The sequence below is a fragment of the Manihot esculenta genome, chromosome 4 (assembly GCF_001659605.2).
Source record: "Manihot esculenta cultivar AM560-2 chromosome 4, M.esculenta_v8, whole genome shotgun sequence".
Classification (NCBI taxonomy): Eukaryota; Viridiplantae; Streptophyta; class Magnoliopsida; order Malpighiales; family Euphorbiaceae; genus Manihot; species Manihot esculenta.
The window spans coordinates 2376416-2404356 of NC_035164.2; the positions used below are offsets into that span (position 1 = coordinate 2376416).

The window sequence follows — 27941 nt, forward strand, 5'->3', positions numbered from 1 at the left end:
AGTCTTTATCCAGATGTTCGGGGCTGACCACTCCACTGAATTTATATACATTTAAAATGGGCAATCAATCAAGTAGTTACGTGTAAAACTGTATTAATTTGTTATTAAAAAATTATTCTCTGTATATTAAAAAATACATTAAACTATTAATACGGTATTTAAATTTCTATTTAATATTAAAATTTGAGTTAGACCAATATTTTTTAATATATATATATATATTTTGTCACTTTGCATTTGCAATTTCTAACATGTTTTCATTGATAATTTATTAAATCATGATAAACAATTAAAACAAACCAAATATGACTAAGAAAACTGAAGAATGTTTGTTTAACAAAAAAAATAATATTTTTATTAAATAAATTCCAAGAAAAACTTAACCTGCAGAATTGGAAATTAAGTTTTTTTCACAAGTAATCCAATACAGTCAATCTAAGGAAAGAATTTTATTTTTATGTGCTTGTATAAAAATAAAAATAATAATAATAATAATAATAATAATAATAATAAAATTGATGAAATTGAAATAAGATAAATATTCGATCAGTTTGAATTAAAATCGAATCGAATAAATTAAAAATTAAAATTTTAATATTAGTGAAAATCGAATTAAACTGATTTTGAATAGAAATTATACTAAATCGAACTGGTTTAATTCGATTCAACTCAATTCGATTTGATAAATTATTTTTATTTTTTACATTTTATTTTTAATATTTTAAATTTTAATTAAAATATTTCAACTTTAATTATGGTTTAATCTCTCTATATTATCAAAAATAATATAATATTATCATAAATAATATAATATTATCATAAATCGATTTAGTTTGATTTTTTAAATCTTTTATCAAAACCGAATCGAATTAAAATAACTGAAATTTTTAAAAATTAAAAATTAAATTAAAATAATAAAAAATCGAATCAAAATTTTAAATTAATTTAATTCGATTGATTTTTTAACCATATCAAAAAAATCAAATTTTTATAAGAAAAAAAAATCAATAAGCCCACAAATCTATCACTTCATTTGATATGGTTTATTTTATAAAAAAAATTAAAATAAATTTTTGTAAAATTATATAAGATTATAATTTTTTTTAAATGAAAAATATTTAAATTAAAATTTTTCTTTCAAATAAAAAAATTATTTAAAAAATGAATTAAATTCTCGCGAAATTATTAATTTCAAATGGACAGCATGAGAATTTGTTCAGATTATTGCATTTGAATGATTGAAATCTAAAGAAATGTAATGCAAAGGAAGGAAAAAAGGGTGTAGAGAAATGGCTAAGGATGGATTTGGGGACACCACGTTTGGATGCTGGTTAAGAGTGAGAATAAAGGAAAATGGAAGAAGTTTGTTTCTTTTTGTAATAAAATAATAATGCTTCCTAGACATAGACACAAGTATGTGTAGTAAGAGAAGGCTGTCCAAAATCCAACCAAAATGGTCGTTACGCATAATTAAAAGTTCCCTCGTTTGAATCCACTGTCTGCAACTTCAATCTCCTCCTTCTATCCTGTTGGATTTTTTTTTCTCTTTTTTTCCTTCATCATCATTATTGCTATTATTTTCAATGGAGTTGGCCAAAAGGACAAAATTTTATTACCCATAGTAAAGGGTATTTCCTCAATTTGAAAGAAGGAAGAAGCTCATTTCTATCATCTTATCTTTTTTATTATAAAAATTTTAATTTATAAATATTGTCAAAATTCTTTTGAGTATTTAAATCACTAATTAAAGATATTTAAACATATAATCTCATAAATTTTAAAATAATTTTAACATCACTAAACTAAATTTTTATTCATATGTAGAATTTATGTATATTCGTGGTTGAACTCATAAATCATAATATAAGCTGGTAAATTAACTCTCTTTATTGATTTAGACTTTTTTTTAATAGATATACCAATTTTAATAAATATGATAAATAAATTGAGCCGAAAATAATATATTCGTTAAGAAAATAAGAAAAAAAGAAAAGAAAGGAAAAGAAAAGAAAAGAAAAGTCTCTTTACCACCGCCATATTAGAAATAAGATTCATTATGCTGCTTTGGTAGACTGAATATGTATATAAAACAGTGGGAAAAATCAAAAAGAGGTTTGTGTTGATTCATTCAAAACCCAAGTTGTGGAATATTAAGTACTTGAAGAACGGTGATTATGCAATGTTTGGAGGTGAGAATCTCTCTTCTTCTTTCCCTCTTCTTTCCTCTTGGATTTCCTTTTCATATTACTTTATCAAGAGAAACTCTTGTGAATGTTCTCATCAAATGTTCTCATCAAAACTCTTTTATTAGAGAGATTTACAATTTAATTTTTGGATATTATTATTATTAATAAATAAATTTTTATATTTTTAGAGATTTATTAAAATTTTTTTATCTTTTCTCTCCATTAACAAAATAGTCATTTCGTCTATTTCTATGTTAAAAATATAGCAAAACAATAAATTGCTCCCTTCCTCCTCCTTTTCCTTCATTGATTCTTCCTCCTCTTATTTCTTTTTTTGTTCATCTTTGATTCTTCTTCTTTTTCTTTTTTTTCGATTTTTCTTTTTATTCTTCTTCTTTTCAAAAATAGGTGATTCTTCTTCTTCTTCCTTTTCTTTTTCTTCTTCATCATCAGCTTCTTCTTCTCCTTCTTTTTTTCTCCATTTTTTTTCTTTTTCTTCTTCTGCTCTTCATTCTTTTTTTAAAAAGAGAATGGGAAGAGATTATTTCGTTAACGAAAAGAAACGATGAGAACGTTTTAATAGATATGAGAAAAAATAAAAATATTTTAATATATTTTTAAAAATATAGGGAGTCACTTGTTAATAATAATAATATTCAAATAGGTTTTACTTGAGAGTAAAATTAAATTTTAAATTTTTTTTAATCGTTATTTATTATTTTTAACGGAAAAAAGGACGAAAAAATTATTTTGTTAATAGAGATAAAAGATAAGTACGTTTTAATAAATTTTTAAAAATACTGATATTGACTTGTTAATAATGACAGTACTCAGATACTAAATAATAAATTTTCCTATTTTCAATTGAATATAAAAATTTAAAATGTATTTTTTTTATTATAGTTTAATTTTTTAATTTTAAACGTTAAAATTTATTAATTTATTCTTTTCAAAAAAATTATTAATTTATTTTTATTGTACACTTAATTAATTTTAATAAAAAAATTCTATTAATCATGTATAATAAATAATTTTTAATATACCACTTTATTATATATTATACAATAAGTTGTTCTACTCATGTATAATTTTTTTTTTTAAATAAAAATTAGAGATTGAAGAAGTAAAATATGAAATTTTTTAGATTTAAATGTGTGAGTGCTTTACTCATGTATAATTATGCATATGATAAAAAAATTAATAATTTTAATTTGATTTATTACAGATGACATTATTGAAAAATTAATTATAAACTTTGGTAAATAAATGTAAACAAAAAATGCTCAATTAAATATATAAAAAATAAAAAACTAATTTTAAAAAATTATTTTTATTAAATTTTATTTTTTTTAAATGGAGATAGAAGATTGAGAGAACATGAGATCTCTCAAATTTAGTCACATGCACTTATTATTAGACTAAACTTATGAATATAAATTTTAATTTAATTTAACAATAGAAAATATATTATTCACTTAATAAACTCAATGTCTGAGTATTCGCTTTCTCTTATTAAAAATCATTTTTTATGTTAACCAAAGGAAATTAAAAAGAAAAACATTTGACATTGTGGTTAAAATTAGAGATAAACCATATTCAGTTTAAATCAAAAAATTTAAATAAATTAAATTAATTTAAAATTTTAGTTTAATTTTCTATTCATTTTAATTTATTTAGTTTTTAATTTTAAAATTTTCAGTTATTTCAATTCAATTTAATTTTGATAAAAAAATCGAAAAAATCAAATCGAACTGATTAGTGATAATATTATATTATTTTCAATAATACAAAGGGATTAGATTATATTAAAATTAAAATATTTTAATTAAATTTTAAAATATTAAAAATAAAATATAAAAATAAAAAATTTATTAAAAATTTAAACTCATTAAATCAAATTAAATTGAATCGAATTAAATTAAATTAATTTAATTTAATTTAATTTTTAACTAAAATTAATTCGGTTTGATTTTTATAAATACTAAAATTTTAATTTTTAATTTATTAAATTTGATTTCAAACCCAACCACGTGAATGCACACCCATAGTTAAAATGGAGGTAGATATGATTGGACGGTGAGCTAAGTTGAACGAATAGGAAACTAAACATATTCTATCCAAAGGAATGGAATTGTTTTTAAGATGTACTTTTATAAGACACATATAATAATAATATTATTAATAATTACTAAATAAGTAAATAAACTTTTCAAAAAAAAAAGCATTTTATGTGATTGAACAAGACACCAGTAAAAAATATTACTATTTTTATATCGTTTATTTGGATAATTTTATTACAATAAATAATATTTTATTAAAAAATATTAAATAAAAAAATTAAATATTTACGATAATTCAACGCTTTAAATATTTAATAATAAAATTAATTTTTTTAATATATGACGATTATAATTAAGAGAACCAGGAGCCTTCATAACAGAAATTCTAAGCGTGCTAATACTCGCCTGTGTTGGAGCACTATATATGCATGAAGCCGCTCTTGTAGCTCTCCATAGGCAGTGGTGGGTCACTTGTGAAACAGGATATTTGCATACTATTTTCTCTTCTTTTCTTTTCTTTCTTCACAGACACAGAAACAAACACCTACAGATATGGAGATTGAGAAGGAAATGGAGCTTTCAAAATTCAAGAGAATTTGTGTGTTTTGTGGTAGTAGTCCTGGAAAGAAGAATAGCTATAAAGATGCTGCTATTGAGCTTGGAAAAGAATTGGTAATCAAATACAATGAAAATGCTTCCCTTCTCTGTTTTCTCTCTGCTTTTCTCTGTAATTTCAACTTGGAAACTCCTTTCACTTCCCAATTTTTTGCTTGCTTTCTACACCTTCTTCAACCTTTTCTTTTCTTTCATGTTTTCTGAATTCCACTTTCCTGGAATTACTAATTGTTCCCCTGTTTTGCTCTGTTTTCTTCTTGTTATCTTTTCAATTCTTAATCTCAAATTAAAATTGCATTTCCTTGATGGGTTTTCAGGAGATTCAAAATTCAATAAATTTGTCATCAATTTTTGGATGTTTTCTGTTTCTTGTACCTCACTGGGTCTCTAAGACCTCTTCTCTCTCTGTTTCTGAGCCACATTTTACATAGTAGTCAATTCTAGACAATTTCATATCTCTGAATTTAAAATAATATATTGAATTAATACTGAAAATAAAATTAATTTCCTTTATTTTTTTAATTTCTTTTATTGAATTACAATTACCAAAAATGTACATCAATGGTTGCTTCATTAAAGCTTTTTTTTCCCCCTACTCTTCTTCTTTAAAAGGTAGCAAGAAATATTGATCTGGTTTATGGAGGAGGAAGTATTGGTTTGATGGGATTGATTTCTCAAGCTGTTTATAATGGTGGCCGCCATGTGATTGGGTAAAGCATCTAACCCTATTCAATGAGTTCTCTCTTTTTTTTCTTATCATTTCTTTGATTCTTGATGCTCTTTGTTTCTCTCCTTGCATAATCACTAAAATATATAAACATTTATTCTAAAAAAAATTAAAATGGAATGACACGAATCTTTTTTTTTAATTAGAGATCTCATATATTTATTACAAATTTAAATTTAAAAAAATTAAATATTTTGTATAAATATGAAATTTATTCTTGCTTCTTGAAACTAATTAAATTTGTTTATGTGCATTTTTATTGCAGAGTTATCCCCAAGACTCTCATGCCAAGAGAGGTATTTTTGATCTTACTGAGGTTTTTTTTTTTTTAACATGTAAAATTTTAAATTTCCCAAAAATTTTATGTTTTTCTCTTTTATTTAAAATGGGTATTTTCTTTTTTTTTTAATTCGATTAAGATTTGTTTGTTTAATCTGATGTTGTGATTACTTTGCATGAATTTCCACCTTTCCTTTGTTATCTTTAAGAATGAGATTTCACACTTGTTTCATTTGAGGCTTATACAATTTCCTGTTGAGACTTTTTATTGATTCCAAGAATTTTTTTTGTTAGGGTTTCACATTTAGGTTTCTATGAACTTAGTCCATCCATCCAAATTAAAGTCAACATTTTAAAATCGAATTGAGCTGAATAAACTGAAAATTAAAATTTTAATATTTATGAAAATTACACCGAGTTGATTTTGATCAGAAATTGAATCGAATTGAATCGATCTGAATTAATTTGATTCAATTTGATTTTATCGGTTTAAATTTTTAATAAATTTTTTATTTTTACACTTTAAAACTTTTTAGTATTTTAAAATTTAATTGAAATATTTTAATTTTAATATAATTTAATCTCTACATTATTGAAAATAATATACTATTATCACTAATCGATTTGATTTGATTTTTTTATTTTTTTCTGACTAAAATCAAACTAAATCGAAATAACTAAAATTTTTAAAATTAAAAATCAAATCGAACTGAAATAAATTTCATCTGAATCAAATTTTTAAATTAATTCGATTCGATTAATTTTTTCAATTTAAACCGAATACTGCTCACTTCTACGTTTGACTACTTAGTACCATACTCTTCACCCATTTATTCACTCTCTAATTTTCCTTTTTTTTAAAAAATTTTTACTTAAAATATTCTGATCTTTAAAAACATCATATTCACAATTAATTTCTAAAAATTGAATTAAAATTAGATTAGTTGAAGGTTATATAAGACTTTTTTTTCTCTTAATTAATATTCATAATTATCTTAAAAAACATGACATATACAATTAGGCATGCATGACGTGTCTTTTTTTTTAAAAAAAACTTTTCTTTTAAGCTTTATGAGTTTGGTTTGGACCCACCACCATTGCCACTCCATCATTACTTCTATTTTGGATAAGTCTCTTAGAATTAGTTTTGTTTTTGAAATTGACTTTGATTTCTGCAATTTGCCAGATAACTGGAGAAACAGTAGGTGAAGTCAAGCCGGTTGCTGATATGCACCAAAGGAAAGCAGAGATGGCTAGACATTCTGATGCCTTCATTGCCTTACCTGGTAGCTTTTTACCCCTCAAATTATAATAATTAATAATTCTAACACAAGTGATTGTTAAAATGGGTTAGTTGACGAATAAAAATAAATATATTTACATAAATATGAGAGATTTTAAATTTTTCTCGTTAATTTTTTATATTAATTTCATGAAAAAAAAATATTTTTTCTTCAGGTTTAGGAAATAATTTTTTAAAAAAAGAGAATTGCTTGACACAGAAAGCAAAGACCCATGTGATTTAGAGAGCAACCAAAGCTTGCAAGTAGCAAACTCTAGTCACCGACTTTATTTCTCAATTATTATCACCAGACTCTGACACTGACAATTAGGGTTTTTTTTATAAATTTTCTGTGGTTAATATGAATTTCCATTTGTTGTTATACGTTAACTGTTTAACCCAGAAAGCTACAACCTCCATAAATAATTGTGAACTCTTCAATCAAATGGTCCTTCCGACTGCTATTCTTTTGGAAATTAGTACAATTTTGGTTCCCCATTGTAACACATTAAGCACGTGTTTCTTTGTCTGCTACAGACTTATCTCGATCATAATTAAATTAAAATTAATTTTATAAAAAAAAATTAAATATATATTTATATTTTTATATTAATTAAAAGTAGTTTATTAAATATATAAATTAAAATTTTAATTTATTAATAATTAAACATAGAGAGGTTAACCCAACTGGGACACCAAGTATGGGCTTAAGTCCAAATTGGACAGTTGATTAAAGCTTCAAGACTCAAAACAAATACCCATTAATGATTCTTTTAAAATTTTCATATGATCCCTTGAAGAATCTCAAAGCTTGCATTGTTGCCCCTATTAGGCATAATTGATTGTTAAAATTATTTCATGGGGACGTTTTCGAAGGTGGGTATGGAACCCTTGAGGAGCTTCTTGAAGTCATAACTTGGGCCCAACTTGGCATCCATGACAAACCGGTAAACCACCTTTCCCACACTCTAATTTGTTTCTATGGAAAATTACTATTAGCTCCTTAGAATTTTAAATCCATTTCTTGAAAACAAACGTCGTGGTTGCAGGTGGGATTGCTAAATGTAGATGGATATTACAACTCCTTATTGTCATTTATCGACAAAGCAGTAGAGGAAGGTTTTATTAGTCCAAGTGCTCGCCACATCATAGTGTCTGCCCCTACCTCACAAGAGTTGGTCAAGAAAATGGAGGTAAATGGCTTTTTTTTTTTATTTTAATTATATTCTTTTATTTTTTAAACAATAATTATTTTTAAATTTCTTTGATTTTAGGAGTATTTTCCACGGCATGAAATAGTTGCCTCAAAGCTCAGTTGGGAGAATGAACAATTAGGATACTCTCAAACATGTGAAATTTCAAGATGAAGAGATTTCAAATATTGGAAGACAAATCCAACGTAGAATAGGGATTTTGGTAATGAAATTGGACTAATTTACATGACCAATATGTTCTCAAATTGTTTTTTTTTTTTTTTTTTTCATTTCTCTTTTTTGTTGTAAACTAAACAAAATTGACATTGAATTTGAAAGCAGTTGACGTGTATATGTGTTTAGTAATTGTTTTAGAGCTTACACTATTATACTTCAAAACTTTTTTCAAAGGGAAATATTTTTTCATAATACGAAAAATCATAGCTTAAAATAGAAAAATCTAAAATGTGATTAAATGTAAAAAAAAAATAGGAATTAAGATAAAGTGAAAATTTATTATATTGTAGTCATACACGTGATGAAATCATGTGAGATGCATCAAAAAGCCCTGTTGGTTATCAACCCACTTACAATAATATTCAATTAAAGCACACATATCAAGACTACCTCCATCGATTAATTTTAATTGGTCTGGTATTTAATCGGTTGGATTTAAAATCAAATCAAATAAATTAAAAATTAAAATTTTAATATTTATAAAAATTAAACTATATCGATTTTAATTAAAATCAAATCGAATTTAATTGGTTTTATTTGATTTTAATTCGATTCGATTTAATCGATTTGAATTTTTAATGATTTTTTATTTTTTACACTTTATTTTTAATATTTTAAAATTTAATGAGAATATTTTTACTTTAATATGATCTAATCTCTCTATGTTATTAAAATAATATATTATTATCACTGATCGATTTGATTTAATTTTTTTAATTTTTTATCAAAATCAAATTAAATCGAAATAACCGAAATTTTTAAAATTAAAAACTAAATCGAATCAAAATAAATAAAAAATCAAATCAAAATTTTAAATTAATTTAATTTTATTAATTTTTTTATTTGAATAGAATACTCTTACCGTAATTTTAATAATTTTATTTAATTTAATAAATACTTAAATTTTAAAAATATTTAAATATTTATTAATTATAATTATAATTAAAATGTTTTATAAATATAAATATACAAATACGGTTATTTTATATTCATATTAGTAAAAAATACATTAAATTAGCACCAAAATTTGCATCCATCTAACGTGGCTTCCACTAAGCCATGTTTAGGCTTCGTCAACGCCTAAATCTGTGCGTCAAATACCGCCACTTGGCCGGAGTCAAACTATCAAGGATTACAAAGTCTAACTGTATTGAAGGTTGACTTTTCCTGTAATTATTATTTTGGTTAATGCAAAAAAATAAGATAATTATATCGTCTAATCATTGGATTAAATGATTCCACTAATCATATTACATGCATGAGTTTAAGACTCAATCCCCACCGTTAATTACAAAAAGTAAAATCAATATTTTCCATACATAATTTTTTTTAAAAGTCTCCTCCCACTTTAATTTTTAAAAATTAATGTCCAGTGATATGCTTGAATTATTTAAGAATTAAATTTAAGATGGCATTGCAGCCGGTTGTAAATTTTGTACAGTGATGATATGATAATTAGAAGAGATTTGGATTTTGGATATGTGTATAAGTTTAATAGGAATAATTTACGTTCTCTTTTTTATTTTTTATTTTATCATCTATTAATATATAATCATAATTCTATTATAAAATCACATATCACTATTATTATAGAACTGTACATATGAATAAATTATCTATTTTTTATCGTAAGATAATTATTTAATTTTTTTTGGTATCCGTATTGATATGGTTTTAGATGTGAAGGATTTGTTTTCCAATGAACCATCAATTCCTCCGCCAACTCATCAATTCAAATGAAATGAATCTTTTTCTGTCGGGTCCCAACTCCATTCTATCTTATTTATTTGACTGCATGCTAATTGACAGATTTACCTATTAAACTCTGATGAATTATGCTTTTAACTTTTCCATGTTACTAGGGTCCGAATTGTAGAGACCTATCGGTCATTATACATCATAATTAAATTAATTTAAATTTTAAAAAGAAAAGATTTTTTAAATGTAAAATATATTGGATAAATTTAATTTCAAAATTTACATATTTTGTATTATTATTATTATTATTAATGATAAAATTAAATAATAATTTAAAATTTGTGAATGTATGTCAAAGTATAGTTTTTGTTATCTTATACTTAAAATTGTAAGATTTTTTTAATTATATTTTTAAATAATTTATGTATTATTTTTAAAGTTTAAAATACTACAAAATTTTTTTTATTAAAGTTTAAAAGTACAAGTATGGGTTTGACATTAAAAAAATTTAGTTTTATTTATGGATGAGTTCAATAAAAATAATAAATAAAGGACTTACGACAAAAAATTAAAAGAAACTTTTTATTAATTATTCATCAAATTATCAATACCCAAAAGAGAAAAAATACTTAAAATTTAAAAAAAAATTTGATTTGCATTTCAGCTAATTATAATATAAAAATTTAGATAAATTACACTTTAATTCATAAATTTTAGTATAATTAACGAATTGATCTTTATTTTGATACATCTAATAAATTAAAATTGAGGCTACATTAACGAGGAAAGAAACTAATGATTGATTTCTTATAGTACTTAAAATTTAAATGAAGTTGATGATTGATTTAGTTCTTTTGATTTAATTCTTAAAAATTTCACATATAAAATACTTTAATTTTTTTTAAAATTCAATTAAAATATTTTATTTTTTATTTTTTACAATACAGTTTGAATTTTCTATACGGTAATTTTTTTCTGATTTAATTCTTTTAAATAATATTATTAATTTTTATAGTATTTTTGTGATGTAAATGGGAGCCAGCCATAGCAGACAAGGGGAATAATTGGACTTGGAAGGTGAGATTTGGGTCTAAAAGGTAAGCCTGCACTTTTCTGAATGGGAAGTGCTAGTCCGCCGAATGCAGGTTGAATTGCGCACTTCAGATCATACTATTTTCTACCAAAAAGCATTATAATTTCCTTCATTAGTTAATGTTGTTAAGAATTTATTTTATGTAAAAATAACAGAATTTGCATTAAGAGAAATAAATAAATATTTAAAAATTGAGACGAGAAATTAGGAATATCATTCAGTGGGTTCGTTTAAAATCGAACTAATTGAATAAATTAAAAATTAAAATTTTAATATTTATGAATATTGAATCGAATTAATTTTGGTCAGAAATTAAATTAAATCGCATCAACCTAATTCAGTTGAATTCAGTTAGTTTGATAGATTTGAATTTTTAATAAATTTTTTATTTTTTACATTTTTAATATTTTAAAATTTAATTAAAATATTTTAATCTTAATATGATCTAATATCTATATTATTAAAAATAATATATTATTATCATTAATCGGTTCAGTTTGATTTTTTTAATTTTTTTTATTAAAATCGAATCGAACTAAAATAAAAGAATATTTTAAAATTAAAAACCGAACCGAATCCATAAAAGTAAAATCAAATGAAATAAGATATTTTTTTTTACTTTTCTTTATAAATTATTTTTCTTGAAATAGGGGAGGAGAAGAGGTGATTAAGTGAGATAGGAGAGCCGCCATTTCCCATATAAGCTTTAAAACTAAGACATCAAATTATTAATAATGCTGTATATCTCAATATTACACTAATAATTTAATATTCAGATTAATTAATTTCCAATCCTCTAATTAATTTGCCTATTTTCCATCCCTGAGAAACCGACCAAATTCATTTGAATTCTCCCTTCTGCAAGCAAAAATTTAGTCTATGGACTATGCATGTCCGATTCTTTAGCATTTCTACAACTTGAGCAAGTTTGGCAAACCCCACTCAAACCAACTTTGCTCTCATCTTATCTACGTTTCTACATGCAAAGTCAACCTTTCCTATATATATATATATACACACACATTCACAGTTGAATCTAAGCTTCATGGTAATTGCTTTCTTCCTCTGCAACTCTCATCCGTCCTCTTGTATATATACGCCATTCAGATAGAGTTTTTGTGTGAATTTGAGGCTTTCTTTAGCCTTTTTGCATCATTTGCTTAAGAAGAGAAGTCCCTTAATTAACTTGAATACTCTTGTCTTCATTTCTTGGCAAACAAGGTCAGTACAGAATTCTCATTCTTTCTCCTTCTTGCATGGGCTTCATATACAGGAAAAAACCACATCTACTATAAGGTTCTGTATAAAAACTAATATTGAAAAAAATTAATGATGTTTAATTAATGCTATTATTTTAGTGTGAGCTAACCCAGTTGTAAGAAGTCTCTTATGCTGATACCCTTCCCGTGCAAAAGATACTCTTGACTTTGAAGTTTGGGATAAAGATGTTCTTCCCTTGTCTGGTTGATATATATTGGGAAATGGGTTTTTAATGATCTCTGGTTTTCTTCGTTAAAAATTGACTATGGAACCCTGAATTTCAGTGCAAGTTGAAGTTGTTCTCTTTTTGCTCTTTTTTTTTTTCATTGGTTTCTGGTCTTGATAAGGTAGTTACAAGATCTATGGAGTAAAAAAACAAATGCCGTCATAGGTCACAAAGTAGGGAAGAGGGCAGTGCCAAAAACGCAAGCTTAGCCCTTTTCTCCGGCATCAAAACCGGCTTAAAAATGTGCCTTTAATGGCTAAGTTGTTCAGAAGAAGCAGTGAAGTGAACGCGTTTAATGAACAGCTCCTGCTTTATCTATGGATACTTTATTATTACTAAAACGTTTAGCCCATGTGAGCTTTTGTCCATTTCTCTTTTATTTTATATAAATACATAGGCACAAGATCCATTGCTCTTCAAACTTTCAACATAAACTTCGCCAACTTTTCCTCTCATCTTGGGCTGGAGTTGTTTGAAGCTTTTCCTCAACAAAGAAAGTTTGTTTTTTTGGTTTTTCACTGATTGATTGGTTGGTTGTCGAGTTTTGGTGCTTAAAGAAAGATTGTGATCATAGTTTTGAGTTTGGTCAGTATCAAGGCTTAAAATTCTTCATATTGTGGTTTGGTCAATGCCTAAAGCTCTAGTTTTGAGATTTGAACATGATGTGTTTGATGTTTTGTTTCCTTGCAGGTGTCACATCCTTTGTAATTGAATTTATGAAATGGGTTTAATCCGGAATTCAACTCTGAGAAGTGGGGATTACTTGGAAGGGGTGCTCAGTGAATATGTTGGAGGCAGAACCAAGTTGAAAGTTAACAAGAGTGGCTCAGCTAAGCTTGTCACTGCTCTTACTTGTCTGCAATTCGCCTTTGCTGTTTATGCTACTTTGTTATTATACTACATGAGTCCAGCACTAGATTTAAGAACAAAACCAGACTTTACATGGGCTACAAGAATTGCACAACATTGGAAACAATTCGTAGTTCCACCACGTGTCCTTGGTAGATACCAAGAAGCTGCTTCTATTGTTGGAACAGAAATCCAACCCATCACTCCATCAGAAGTGTGTGAGCATGAAAAGATTGATTTCCAGCAGAAAAAGTCTAATGATGTTCAAATGATCAAGTTGAAAAGAGAGCTGTACGATGAAATTTTGGGTTTTCAGAGCAAGTCTATTGGCACAGAAACTCTGTCCGAGTTAATGGCAATGAAATCTAAGTGGGATTTGCGAGGTTCAAATAGACCAAAGGTTACAGTAATCTTGAATCATTTCAAGAGAAAGACACTTTGTTCACAGCTTGATTCACTGCTTCAACAGACACTTCCTTTTCACCATGTTTGGGTGCTTGCATTTGGGAGCCCAAATGAGCTCTCACTTAAGAGAATTGTAGATAGTTATAATGATTCAAGAATCAGCTTCATGGGTTCAAGTTATGATTTTAAATACTATGGGAGATTTCAAATGGCTTTACAAACTGAAGCAGATCTTGTATATATTATTGATGATGATATGATTCCTGGTAAGAAAATGCTGCAGATTTTATCCCACGTAGCAGGCACTGAAAAGTATCAGAACTCAGTTTTGGGAAGCATAGGGAGGATTTTGCCTTTCAGGCAAAAAGACTTCACGTTCCCAAGTTATCGAAAATTTCGATCGAAGGAGGCAGGTCTATACCTGCCTGACCCTGCTTATGATATAACAGTTGATAAAATAGTGCAGGTGGATTTCCTTTCCAGTTCGTGGTTTCTATCTGCAGAACTTGTTAAGACACTTTTCATCGAAGGACCAATGACCTTCATGACTGGAGAAGATCTGCATCTAAGGTAGGTTCAAACTACTTCCATTTGCTAGTCGTTTTAACCAAGTTAATGAAAATTAAATAGCATTTAGTACCTTTTATCAATGATAATTTTCATGAACATTGATACAATATGATGTAATAATCAATTGCCATCAGTTAGCTAATAGTTGTAGGCATGCCATTTTATGAAACATTAGGCAAGTATTGGAAGAGGCTATTTCTGATTGTATTACTTGGGTTTGACTGTGACAATAATTGAGTTTATATTGGGTTGATAACTTGTTCAATACTATATAAACAAATTAATCATAAGTTTAAAGCAGAAATAGTAGAAAATGCAGATGAAGTTGAAAATCGACTTGGCAAGCATTTGAAGTACTAATTTTGCACTTAAATGAGCTTTTATTTGATGCAATGTATTTTTAATGCAGGAATCTTCTTAGCTTAACCTTCTTTTTTATTTTTTCTGAAAAAAATCCTGTTTATTATATTATACTTGTCAAGGCGAAATGAATAGCTATATTTCCCAGTTCATGATGGGCACTCTGCATCCTGTTTCCACTACAAAGATTTTTGTATCCACTAATTTGTCTGTTCTAAATTATTTTACTTCTGCACATAAAATGCATGTTTAATTTCCTGGATAAAGCAAAAGTCTTAGTTGGAAAAGACACTTCCTTTTTGAGATTCCTTATAACACCATAAGCACTTTATCAAGCATTAGGCTTGGTGAGGGGAAAAAAAAAAGAGTGGAAATTCTTGTATTTTCTTTCCTTTTTTTTTTTTCTATTTATCTACATGATTGTGCGGATGGGAGTATGTTAAATTCGTGTGCATTTCGTCATAATGATTTAATGCTTAACAGTGGAATATCACAAGTCCTGATGAGTAATTGCAGTGAACTGTATATGATTCCTGATTGAGCTTCTGATGGTATAATTTTGCTCAAACATGTGCAGCTATCAGCTTCAGAAGTACAGGAATGCAGGATCATTTGTTCTTCCAGTAGACCCAAATGACAAGGAAACATGGGGTGATAGTGAGCACAGGCTTGCTTATGTTTCTGAGACCACAGTTATTTTCAAAGACATTGTTCAAGTCCGAGATGATCAATGGTGGAAGACACTTTCAACTGGTTATGTGACTCAGTGGGCTGCAATGTACCCTCAGAAAATAGATGCACTCTTTTATGCGCACTCAGTTGATGAAGTTAAAGCACTGGCACCTCTCCTTGAAAAGTTTAGGACTACTGTTGGCAAAAAAGCTTATATTGCTGTTTCAGGAGGCAAATTTTGCCCTTGTGAAGATGCTGCAACTGCTCTAAAATGGCCTAAGTTGGTCTGCAAGGAGCGAAGGTTTAAGATATTCGATTTGGATGTCGGGGCACTGTCAGGATTATCAAACTCTGAAGTGCCAGTAATGCAAGCAGTATACTCTAGCATGAAAGGATTGATCAAAATTCACAATCCCAGTGTGGTAATCACAGTTGCTGACATTGATCCGAATCTGAAGAAAGCTCTAAAAATGGCTACTGAGACTAGCACTAATGGAACAACAATGATTCTCCTGCCAAGGCCTTCTATATCCAAGGTTCTTTGGATGGCAGACCTAAGATCTACTGCTTTGCCAAGTAAGAACGCATCCTACTTTTTCGTTTGGCATGAATGATTTTGCAAGTAAAGAATTCAAATCTTGCAAAATGGTGCATGATTTCATATTCATGCATGATGAAATTTTTTTTAAGTTAAAAGGAATTGAATTCTATTATTCTAAATAAGATGATTGCAAGAAAAGAAATCAATTGAATTGAATTCTTAATTCCAAGAGGAGGATAACTTCTATTGTTCTATGTTTATCTAATGGTTAACAATCTGCTTAACTTGCCTGTGCAGATTGGAATAAAATGCGCGTTTCTGTTAACATAATCACCCAAAACCGTGCTCATTCTTTAACAAGGCTTCTCAATTCCCTCAAAAATGCATATTATCTTGGGGATGAAATACCTATCAGCTTCAACATGGACAGTAAAGTAGATGAAGCAACTATAAGACTTGTAAGTTCATTTGATTGGCCTCATGGTCCTAAAACCTTCAGAAGAAGAATCATCCAAGGAGGCCTAATCCGAGCAGTTAGCGAAAGTTGGTATCCTGCATCTGATGATGATTACGGACTCCTACTCGAAGATGATATCGAAGTCTCTCCATATTATTATCTATGGATCAAATATGCACTCTTAGCCTATCACTATGATCCTCAAGTTTCATTCCCTGAGCTCTCCTCCATTTCCTTATACACACCCAGATTGGTTGAGGTGGTGAAAGAAAGGCCTAAATGGAATCCAACTGAGTTCTTCAAGAGAATCCATCCGAACACGCCATATGTTCACCAACTACCCTGCAGTTGGGGTGCAGTGTTCTTCCCAAAGCAATGGAGAGAATTCTATGTTTACATGAACATGAGATTCACTGAAGATGCTAAATCAAACCCAGTTCAAATTCCAAAGTCTAGAACAAATGGGTGGCAAGCTTCATGGAAAAAATTCCTCATTGACATGATGTATCTTAGAGGCTATGTCAGTCTCTATCCAAATTTTCCAAACCAAGCAAGCTTTTCAACCAACCATATGGAACCAGGGGCTCACATTAGTGCAAAGGACAACGTTGTTAGACATGACAAGTCAGACTTTGAGGTTCCATTGTTAAAGGAAGATTTCAGAAACTTTTTGCCTAATGGTAAGTTGCCTCCAGCATCAAAATTGCCATCACTGAACCTTTTTAATCAGCCTGTTTCGCTTAAGGGTCTTAAAGCGGCTGGAGCTAAGTTGGGGCAAGATGTACTAAGATGCGACAATGTCACAGAAATTGTGTCTGTTGATCATGAAACAGGTCTGCCAATTCAGTGCATGAAATTCTGACAAGTATTGAGAAAATGCCACTTGATAATTCTTTGCTTCTTTGAAGATATGTTCCTTGTAATGTTCTTCTTGGCTTTTTGTTGTTGACACAAGATTGTTTGAGAGATTAAGTGGAGGAAACAGTGGGATATGCAAAATACTGTTTCTTCCTTGAGTGAGTGAAAGGAAACAAGGATTAATATATTGGGAGGAAGATGGGATTTGTCCATTGTATGAAAGCCAAAAATGGCTTTTCTTTATTGTCTCCCGAACAAGAGAAAGAAACAAATATGTTTTTCTTCTACAATTTTGTTCAGCTCTTTGTAGATACCTAAATATTATATTTTAACAATCCGATTCAAATTAAATCAAATAAAATTATTAAATCGGACTCTAAGATATTATAAAATAATTTCTCGCTCTACACAATATTATATTATAACAGTCTAATTTAAACACAAAATTTAATTAATTTAAATTATAAAAATTCAAGAAAAAAAAATCTCAAACTCAATCTCCATAAATAAATAAAAATTTCAATAAATTTAATATTTAAATTTAGTAAAAATAATAAAAATTAAAATATATAAAATTTAAATTATTAAAAATAAAAAGTTAAAAACTCAATAGAAATTATTTTTGTGATATCGTGCGCAGTCGAACATTGTTGGCCATTTGAAAAATTCATTAAAATATTTTTAACATTTTAAAAAGTCTACTAATTAGTCTTTCCATTAATTTAGTAGTTAAATATTATGAAAAAATTTAAAATATCCCTGATATAGAGGACTAATTAGTAAATTTTTTATTAATTTGAATGACCGATTAATATTTTTTTTTAAACTATAAAGACTAAATAATAAAATATATAGTGATAAAATTAACTTTTTAAAATGTTAAGGACATTTTAATATATTTTTTAAAATTAAATGACTAAATAGCAAGTTTTTTCATATTATAAAGATTAAATAGTAATTTTTTTATTTTATTATTATAAGTTATTTTTAAAATTTTATTTATTTATTTTTCTTTGACTAAACGAAAATCACTTACTCAACATAAATTTTTCATAAAAAAATCTTAAATTTTGATAAAATTAAATTTTAAAATTAAAAATGTTCAATTTAAAAACATAGAGAGACAAATTCATTAATTATCTATTACCTTAAAAATTAAAACAAATTTTCCTATTTTTCATATAAATTATTATTATATTATTATTAATTTTAATTATGATATTACGTAGTTGTAATGAAATGTTTATTGTATTCTATTTTAATAATCCTTATTTTGAAATTCTATCTTGTTGTATTTTTATATATCATTTTCATTTTTTATAATAAATTCTACGATTAATTTAAATAATAAATTTATCATTTAGTATAAAGTATTCTAATTTTAAAAAATTATAATTCTATTATATTTTTAATATATCTTTTGAGGTTTTTTTTTAGTAACTCTACAAATAATTTGAATAATTGAATTATTATCCATTTTAAAAATTCAAATTTAAACAGTAATATCATTAACTACTTTAAAAATTAAATACTATTGTAAATTACTATTTATATTATTTTTAAAATTATTTAATATTTAATTTAAAATTAATCGATAATATTTAAAAAATCAATTATTGTCCATCAATTTTATAACATCTAATTTATTATTTTATATTTTTTAAGAATTAAATATTCTATTTTAATATTCTCATCTCCAAATTCTGATTTTTAGTATTTATGTATATTTTAAAATTTTAAAATTTCTTATTAATTTTAAATTAATTTAAATAATAAAATTATCATTCACTTTAAATTAAGTATCAAAATTATTATTTTATATTTTTTAGAATTATTTAATAATTAAATGTATTATTTTACCAACCTTATTTTCAAATAAAATAATAAATTTAATAATTTCAAATTAGTTATTTATCGTGACATGGTAATATATTTTAATAATTATATATATTTCTGCGCTTGTGCGCTTAAAAATTTTTAAAATTATATTTAATTTTTAAATATAATAAAAAATAAAATTACATTAATTATTATTGATCTAAGTAAACAAATCAAATCGAATTGAGTTGAATTTCGAAGAGTTCAAGGTTGATTCGTTAAATTTTTTCGAACTCTAGCCGAATTTAAATTTTACTCATTTCAAACTCAAACTGAGTATAAAGAAGTTCAAGTTTGACTCGTTTAGTAAATATGTTTAAAAGAATCGAGTTTTTATCGAGTTTAATCTTGAATAGTTTACGAGTATATAATGAATTTTAATTTAAAATTAATAAATTTAAAATTAAAATAATTTTAGTTAAATGAATATATCTACAAATTAGTTTATAAACTTATAAAAATGAGTTTTTAAATTTTAATGATATAAATATATGCAAATTTCATAGTGTAATAAATTATATAGAGCTAAATATTAGAAAATTTATATTTGGCTTATGAAAATATAGACAGAGTTTGAATTTATTCATCGTATAATAATAATTTCAGCTTATTTAATAAAACTGTTCATGAGTCTATTCGCGAGTCTGCTCATGAATTTAAAAATAAGTGAAGCTCACGAGTCTTAACAAGCTAAATACTATATAGTTTAAGTTTGGCTCGTTTACCAAATAAGTCTAAAAATTAAGTTCGAATTTAATTCATTTAAAAACTGAATCGAGTTTTTATGGATTCAAATCTCAAATAATTTACTAACGATTTGGTTAATTTACACGGATATCTAAAATAAAAATTGCACTTATTTTCAGTATTCAAATTACTAAGACCGAAAAAGGGAGAAAATCATTTTTCATTTCATTTATTTTAATTTTGTTAATTTAACCATAATTTTTTTAAAAAATAATGTTTTTAAATTACCATTAACAATTTTTCATTTTTTTAAATAAAAAATAAAGCATTTTATAATTAAAAATCTCAATTAAATGTAACAGAAAAAAAACACATTTTTTTAAAAATAAAAAAAGTAAATATTTACAAAATTAATTCCCTTGTAGGCCAATTTATTGCCTAAAAAACACTAGATTTTATTATTTTTAAAAAGGTAGAAAATTAAACAAAGGATATTTGATTTTTATTTGGACAACCCATTTACCAAATAAACTAATATTATCTTTATTAAATTACCATTTTTTTCTGAAAAATATAAGGTAGCCCTCTAATGACCAAACACCTGCCTATTTTAGAGAAATTATATTAAATATTTAATTGTTAAAATTAATTAACAGGCATTTAAAAAATTTAATAATAAAATTTAGTTTCATTACAAAATTATTATTCTTATTTTTATTATTATGTGAACATTTTTTTTTTTTTGAAGAAAATCTAACGTGGCATGCAATCATAGGCTGTCAAATGAGCTGCTAGGGCAGCCACGTCACCCTCACATTCCAATGGAAATTCAAAACTGAAAGCGGGGTAATATCGTCAAATAGATATTCAGTTAACCATATTTATCTATTTTTATTAATTAATTTATTTACTTTTGGGTGCAATTTCTGCAGATACCATGTCTGAGCAAATCTCTGTCTCTCTGCGTATATAAAGGGTACATGACTCTTCCTCTTCCTCTTGCGCGGGCTCTGTCTCTCTCTGCATTTTGATCGATTGAAGCACGTATGATTCAAAATCCTAGCATCTCCAGTATTTGATTTCAATTGCATTATCTCTTTTCTGGTTTTCTTCCCTCTCGTTTTCAATCTTTTAATCCTTAATTGGTTGATTATTGATTATTGTTTTGTCTGTGATTGATTATTATATGAAATTAATTTGTATTTAGTGTAATGTGATTTATTTATAGGTTTTAATTTTTCATTTCTCATTCTTCATTTCAATCATAATAATAACGGTGATAATAGTCGGATCAAATTGTGTTTTGTGTGATTGGAAATGACTTAAGGTGGGGAATTGAGCATTGATCAGCCGTACAACTTTTATTTTTCCCTTTATGTAAATTATTGGCGGTTGATTATGCTGGAAAATGGTGGAAGAAAAGTGTGTGAGAGCTTCTATGTGGGAACGTGCTCTATCTCCCTCCTTTTATTTTTCTTTGGGTGGGGAGGGTGTAGAGCAGAATTTTTGGGGTAAAAAACCAGGCTACAAATTCCTTGAAGAGTTCAAAAACATAAAGAAGTGAGAAACAAGAAATATAAGAAATTTTATGCAGTTTCTGCTCATCAATTACCAGTATTTTCTTGGTCGCTATGAATTTCTCCAAAGTATAGGAAAAAGTTGCTACTGCCCTTGCAAACTTCAGGGTTTTTTCTTAAGAATGTTAAAAATCTCCTTAGGTTGGCGGTGATATGTATTTGGTTTTTATTATTTCAAAGTTATTGATTCTATGAGGAATTCAATAACTTTATTAATTTAGCAACTTAGATGGTAAAGTATTAAATTTTAAATTTCTGAATGATTAAAGCTAAATGAAGTTTAAAGAGTATAGTTTTAGATCAAGGAAAAAAGTGTTGAGCCATAACGTTAACAATGAACGGAATTCTGTTTAACTCCATATCTATTAATTTAGCCTATACTCCTCATATAAAATTATAGGAGAAAACATGAAATTACAAAAATATCTTTTATTATTAGAAACAGTCTAGGCCAATAAAATTATCCCTACATGTGCAATCTCCTTTTCCTTGTAGCTTTTAAGTGCACACTTTCCTAGTTTAATATAAACTACATACTCAATAAAAGTAACATAATTTGGGCAATGCTTCTACTTAACCACCTCTTCCAACTTCCAAGTTCATAAATGGAACAATTCTAGCACAGTACGTGTTTATTATTATCTTAGGAATTTATCTACATTGAGGATTTGTCATCAATTCACTCTTATGCAAAATTACAATTCATGTAAAACAATGACGTTGAGTAATTTAAGGTTATCCAACTTGATGAGTTTAGTGCAAAAAGATATTTGGGTAACTTAAGATTGTCAAAATGACATGAAAATTTTATTTTTAAGTCAGTCACTAGTTAACAATTACTTAGTAGAAGTCTGAGGAAGGTTGATGTCTTAACATGGAAGAATGATTTAAATTTGAAATTTCGGTAATTTCTCAGTTTCTAATGATAGATTAGCATGGGTGACCCTTTTTCATTATGATTCTTGTAGATATCTGTTTTTTCATATCCTGTAATTGTTGAAAAAAGTTGAGATAAAATATGTGGACAAACCTATTTGTATTTTCATGCAATTCTAATTTTAATGTGTGCTTGCCTAATCTGAAGCTGGAAAGGTTATGCTTATCAGTTGCTTATGTTTTCTTGGATCTTCCATCTTGAAATTGTAGAGTGCCATGTTTGCGCAACAACATGCTTGAGGATGTGATTTCTTTTTCTCAGCTTCTAATCTTCTTGACTTGAGTGTCAAAAGAAAAGAAAAATACCAAGATGGGGTCTATACACCGCAGGTTTGATTACATCTATTTCGTTTTATTTCCCATTTGTATTTGGAAAGTAGTGGGCATATGTTTTTGTGTCCAGTCTTCTAGCATACTGAAATCAATTGGCCAAAATATCTCGATTCCTTTCTTTTTTCCCTGCAGTGTACTTTATAGGAAAACAAGTGATAGTGTCAGGTTCATTATCACAACAATTTTTGGAGTTGCATTTGGTTTTTTCATTGGTATTTCATTTCCGTCAGTTTCACTTACAAAGGTTTGTTGACCTTCACTTAGCCTGACCTTCTTCTCAGGAGGGACCTGTCAATCATTTGATTTGTTTTTCACTATTGCAGTTTCAACTGTCTTCAGGCCTAATATCATCTCATGATGCAAAGGGACATAGTAGAAGCATATCAAACAGTCAAACTAGGGTACTAAATGTTTTTATGCATGTATGTGTTAAAAAAAATTCTCTAAGCTTAACCCACAATATGCTCATTGCTTGTTTATTTGCTACCAGATTTATGTTCCAACAAATCCTCATGGTGCAGAGTTATTACCTCCAAATATAGTTGTGTCAGAATCTGATTTTTACTTGCGGAGATTATGGGGTGAACCTAGTGAGGTATGCAACAAAACAAACGTGATTATTATGGATTCTTATTACTTATCATTGTGATGAATAGCTGGAGCAAGCTGGTCTTTTTATTTCCTCTGGTTTTCTTTCTAGTACTGTGAAACATAGGAAAGGCCATGCCATGCGTTTTCACTAGTGTGCAAATTGAGGAAGGTTTCTTTTCTTTTATTTGGTTGTAAGTAAAAGTTTCAACTCTAGAATGTTAAAGAATTAGGGAATTATATTTTAAGAGTTTAACTGTCATGTCTTTCCAAATCCATGCTTAACATCTTGGATAATTTATGGTTTTAGGCTAGCTCTTTGTTGTTGAGAAGCGTAATATTTTTTGCATATTTGTCTTATGTTACTAATTTGCAGGATTTACAGAAGAAGCCAAAATACTTGGTAACATTTACAGTTGGTTATGATCAGAGGAATACTATTGCTGCATGTGTTAAAAAGGTTATATGGGCAAACCTTTTATTATCCTATTTTATTGACAGCAAAAACCGTTGCAACAATCTTTATTACCATGGATACTTACTCTTATCTTCTTGTACTTGTGGTAGTTTTCTGATGATTTCACAATTTTGCTTTTTCACTATGATGGTCGGGCTAGTGAATGGGACCAATTTGAGTGGTCAAAAAGAGCAATCCATGTCAGTGTAAGAAGACAAACAAAATGGTAAAGTTTATGGCATGTCCAAACTTGTTTAAGATTAAGGCTTCATTGCATTGAACTTTCAGATGTAGAACAACGATTTGGTAGTTTGCTTATTTTTCTTCTGTTTCCATGTCTCGCTATTGAGGCTGCTAAGCATGATTATCATGCAGTGGAGGGTAATTTTTGTGGCTTGCTCTCTTATTTATGCTATATATGTTTTTCAGGTGGTATGCAAAGAGATTTCTTCATCCTGATATTATTGCTGCCTATGAATATATTTTCATATGGGACGAAGATCTTGGAGTGGAGCATTTTGATGCAGAGAAGTAAGTTTTAACTTGTCATCTTCTTGGCTGAACTCAAGTTACTCAACTCTTTCAACCAGCATTTCAGTTTTTCTTATGAATCTATAGGTATATTGAGTTGGTTAGAAAACATGGTTTGGAGATCTCTCAGCCTGCTCTTGAGCCCAATAATGGACTTACATGGCAGATGACGAAGAGGAGAGGTGACAGAGAAGTTCACAAGTACTCCCTCTCTTGTAAAATTGGTTGAGGTTTCATGATATCTTGTAAAATTCATTTTCTTTACCTTTTAAAGATTTTACTAATCTTTGGATTGGACAGGGATACAGAGGAGAAACCAGGATGGTGTAGTGACCCACGTTTGCCTCCATGTGCTGCGTAGGCTCGCCCTATCTCCCTGTCTGTGTGTGTGTGTGTGTCTGCATGCACATGAATGTGATTGCTCTAATTGGTACTTGTGTTCACTCAGCTTTGTGGAAATCATGGCCCCTGTGTTTTCTCGAGAGGCTTGGCGATGTGTGTGGCATATGATTCAGGTATGTTGTATTCTAGGATTTCATTGCTATACTATTGTTTAGACAGTAACATGCTTCTGCACATTAATTTAGAAATTTCTCAGGAACTTTAATGCAAAAGCCAATTTTTTCATTTCACTTGAAGATAAAATTCTGTTCTTTTGGCTCCATTTGTTTGCGGAAAATAACTTGTATTTGGAAAATGTTTTCTATGGAAAATATTTTCCAACAAGATAACTTATTCTTCCTTGTTTAATTTTAATTTAAAAAGTAAAATATATTAACAAATTTATATGTTGAGGTCTTAATAAGATCCTCAAAGTGTAGAAAATGATTTCCTCATTTGAATAAAAGGAAGTCATTTTCTTTAAAATGGCTTAATTTTCCTTATATATGAAGATAAAATGAGACAAGATGCATGTGCCTGGAATGCATCATAGTCTGCACACAATCTCTTTTCACAATTTTTTTCATTTTTTATCTGCTCTTTAAATATTGCTGTAATAATGTGCTTGTAGAATGATTTGGTGCATGGATGGGGATTGGATTTTGCTCTCAGAAGATGTGTAGAGGTTGGTGGTTGTCATCTATCCTGGCCTATGTTTTCATTTACTTTCTTGTGAATGTGCCCATTTAAGAGATGATAAATACTATGTTGATAAAGCTTGTTGGTGGTAGCATTGGTCCACTTTTCACTTAGGCCCAGTTGTTGTTTCTACCTTCCTCATCTCATGTGGGAAGGAAAACTCGGTACAATTTTCTGAAAAATATAAGAGTAAGAAATTCTGTCAAAGCTTATTATATAATCTACACAGAGGATTTTGTTCTTTTTTATTGTCAGAGAGGCGTATGCGTGGCATCAGATTATGGATGCCAATTGATGATCTGACTCTGTTAAAATATTAAACCATACAGAGGATAGGACAGGTGCTTTAGAAAGTCCATCTCAAATGACCTATATCTTTGTCTGTCTACTTTTGTATGTATGTTCGCACAGGCATGCATCTACATGTCTTCTCTTGGCAGCTTTTTTATCAGTCTTTTGTGAGAGTACTGGCGAACATGTAACATTGAAATTTAGATGGCGACAAAAGGCCCATTTAAGCCCTTGATAAATAAGCGAAACGTCATTTACCTAGGTCAAATAAAATAGTTCATGGAAACCCTTGAACCTTTTAAAATAGCCGCTTAAGCCCTTATACTTTTTAAAATAGCTGCTTGGAGTTTTCAATTTAAGTGGCTATGTTAAAATGTTCAAGGGCTTAAGATGCTACTTTGAAAACTTCTCTTATAACTAGATTGCAATATGCCAAGCAAGTTTCTAATGTTTAAACAGCGAAAGCCTCTTAATATATTTGGTCACTGCCATTTTGAGTTAACTTTTGATTGTTTTTGTTTTACTCAACAGCCTGCACATGAAAAAATTGGAGTGATTGATTCACAGTGGATTATTCATCAAATAGTTCCTTCTCTTGGGAATCAGGTGAGCCATTGTCCACTTGCAAATGTCAGAAAAATGGATTATGTCTTTATATTTTAGTGAGAAATCATTGAAAAATGGGCTGCAAGAAAGAGAAAATGAAAACAATAGCATTTCTTCAGAATTCAGTCTACTCTGTGAAGAAAATGCAGTCCATGAATGACACAACCAAGTTTTTTATGGGTGAAGTCGTGGAGCCAAAAGAAATAGAAGTTGCATTTTGGTTCTGGGCAATTGACCTCTAATTTGGCTTTATGTGGTTAAACATTGATCATTGTGAAAGCTGTTTACTAGAGTTATTTTTCCAAAAGAATGCCAAACTATGAATTAGGAGATGGACAGTGCAAGCGTATTTTTCCTGGCATAATTCATTTTTAATATGCTCTCGTTGTTTCTGTATTAGTTATAGTCCCAATACTGATTGAATTATTCTGCAAAATCTTCAGGGAGAGCCCGAGAATGGGAAAGCTCCATGGGAAGGGGTATATACGAGAACTCAGCTGTCTTCTTAGAGCCTATAGTTTCTAATTTCTGGATTTGAAAAATACTTACAATTCCAACCCCCGGTTTCCTTTTTCTTTAACTCTTCACAGGTGAGAGCAAGGTGCAGAAACGAGTGGTCTATGTTCCAGAATCGTCTTGCCGAAGCAGACCAGGCATACGCTTCTCAGACTAGTAAAGAGTGATATTTGCATCCTTGGCACCCTTCTGTCTCACTTAGCCTTGAGAGACGTTAGATTTAAATACTTATACTTAGTGATAGTAGTAGTTTCAGGGGCAAGTAATGAAACTGGTAGGACATTCACAGATGTATAGAAGAACTTTTTTTTTGGTCTCTTGCTGTATAGTCTCCTCTCCTTCATGTTTTCTTTGTGTTTCTCTTTCATTCTGGCCTCTAAGGATAAAATGATAAAATTTGCCAATGAATTATGTAGTGTGGCTAAAAAAATGCCCTTTTTTGTTTAAATTTACTCATACATTTTCATTTGATCCAAAATTATTAATCCAAGTCTTTTTTACTTAGATTTATATGTTACATGAAATCCCACATCAACTACTCTAGGTGTCACATTCACACCTTAAAACCATGGTAAGTTGCAAATATTGCATAGTTGAGGGATAAGTAATAGAGTTTGAATAGTTCAATAAACCGTACCCAAATTCAAAATTATCATTGAACTACTGGTCCTGTTCACGATCTCATACTTTAGGAAATGCTGACAGCTTTCTCACGCTCTCTGCAATGAAGAATAATAGCGGCCATGAAGAGAAACATTCGAGGAAATAGTTTTCTGGTCTCCCATCTGATGAAGTTTCAGCAGTTACAGGTAACTGGTAGGTCATCGTTATCAGAACAGCTAGATGCAAATGCAAGTGGTCCATATTCAAAATTATTCTAAGAGCTAGCCCAC

General features: G+C 28.2%; 3 protein-coding genes across 5 annotated transcripts; all 3 read left to right on the forward strand.

Moving 5' to 3' along the window:
• The first annotated feature begins 4656 nt into the window (after positions 1-4656).
• On the forward strand, positions 4657-8627 carry LOC110613255 (cytokinin riboside 5'-monophosphate phosphoribohydrolase LOG1). The gene is made up of 7 exons (XM_021754297.2): positions 4657-4918; positions 5474-5571; positions 5854-5884; positions 7054-7153; positions 8026-8096; positions 8199-8342; positions 8424-8627. Exons 1-7 carry the CDS (start codon positions 4799-4801, stop codon positions 8514-8516), a joined length of 657 nt encoding a protein of 218 aa, XP_021609989.1. The 5' UTR covers positions 4657-4798; the 3' UTR covers positions 8517-8627.
• Positions 8628-12425: 3798 nt separating this feature from the next.
• On the forward strand, positions 12426-17853 carry LOC110613266. 2 transcript variants are annotated; one of them, XM_021754312.2, is made up of 4 exons: positions 12426-12591; positions 13547-14680; positions 15618-16288; positions 16551-17853. In XM_021754312.2, exons 2-4 carry the CDS (start codon positions 13578-13580, stop codon positions 17570-17572), a joined length of 2796 nt encoding a protein of 931 aa, XP_021610004.1. In that variant the 5' UTR covers positions 12426-12591; positions 13547-13577; the 3' UTR covers positions 17573-17853. The 2 variants fall into 2 exon arrangements, with proteins under 2 accessions (XP_021610004.1, XP_021610003.1); XM_021754311.2 differs by lacking the exon at positions 12426-12591 and adding an exon at positions 12645-13441.
• Positions 17854-21043: 3190 nt separating this feature from the next.
• LOC110612949 lies at positions 21044-27454 on the forward strand. 2 transcript variants are annotated; one of them, XM_021753813.2, is made up of 15 exons: positions 21044-21177; positions 22857-22976; positions 23112-23223; positions 23303-23380; positions 23470-23574; positions 23944-24027; positions 24135-24250; positions 24454-24555; positions 24643-24756; positions 24856-24912; positions 25004-25070; positions 25568-25621; positions 26458-26532; positions 26976-27011; positions 27123-27454. In XM_021753813.2, the coding sequence occupies exons 2-15, from the start codon at positions 22957-22959 to the stop codon at positions 27213-27215; spliced, it is 1113 nt and encodes a 370-aa protein (XP_021609505.1). In that variant the 5' UTR covers positions 21044-21177; positions 22857-22956; the 3' UTR covers positions 27216-27454. The 2 variants fall into 2 exon arrangements, with proteins under 2 accessions (XP_021609505.1, XP_021609506.1); XM_021753814.2 differs by having other exon boundaries at positions 21053-21109.
• The last annotated feature ends 487 nt before the right edge of the window (positions 27455-27941 follow it).

What these genes read in the sequence shown, in the direction of transcription:
- LOC110613255 (XM_021754297.2), top strand. Translation starts at nt 4,799, where the DNA reads ATGGAGATTGAGAAGGAAATGGAGCTTTCAAAATTCAAGAGAATTTGT. An exon ending in AGACTCTCATGCCAAGAGAG is followed by an intron (nt 5,885 to 7,053) that starts GTATTTTTGATC and finishes GCAATTTGCCAG; the next exon opens with ATAACTGGAGAAACAGTAGG. An exon ending in TTGGCATCCATGACAAACCG is followed by an intron (nt 8,097 to 8,198) that starts GTAAACCACCTT and finishes TCGTGGTTGCAG; the next exon opens with GTGGGATTGCTAAATGTAGA.
- LOC110613266 (XM_021754312.2), top strand. Translation starts at nt 13,578, where the DNA reads ATGGGTTTAATCCGGAATTCAACTCTGAGAAGTGGGGATTACTTGGAA. An exon ending in GGAGAAGATCTGCATCTAAG is followed by an intron (nt 14,681 to 15,617) that starts GTAGGTTCAAAC and finishes AAACATGTGCAG; the next exon opens with CTATCAGCTTCAGAAGTACA. An exon ending in AAGATCTACTGCTTTGCCAA is followed by an intron (nt 16,289 to 16,550) that starts GTAAGAACGCAT and finishes TTGCCTGTGCAG; the next exon opens with ATTGGAATAAAATGCGCGTT.
- LOC110612949 (XM_021753813.2), top strand. Translation starts at nt 22,957, where the DNA reads ATGGGGTCTATACACCGCAG. An exon ending in GTGTGTGGCATATGATTCAG is followed by an intron (nt 25,071 to 25,567) that starts GTATGTTGTATT and finishes ATGTGCTTGTAG; the next exon opens with AATGATTTGGTGCATGGATG. An exon ending in TTCCTTCTCTTGGGAATCAG is followed by an intron (nt 26,533 to 26,975) that starts GTGAGCCATTGT and finishes CAAAATCTTCAG; the next exon opens with GGAGAGCCCGAGAATGGGAA.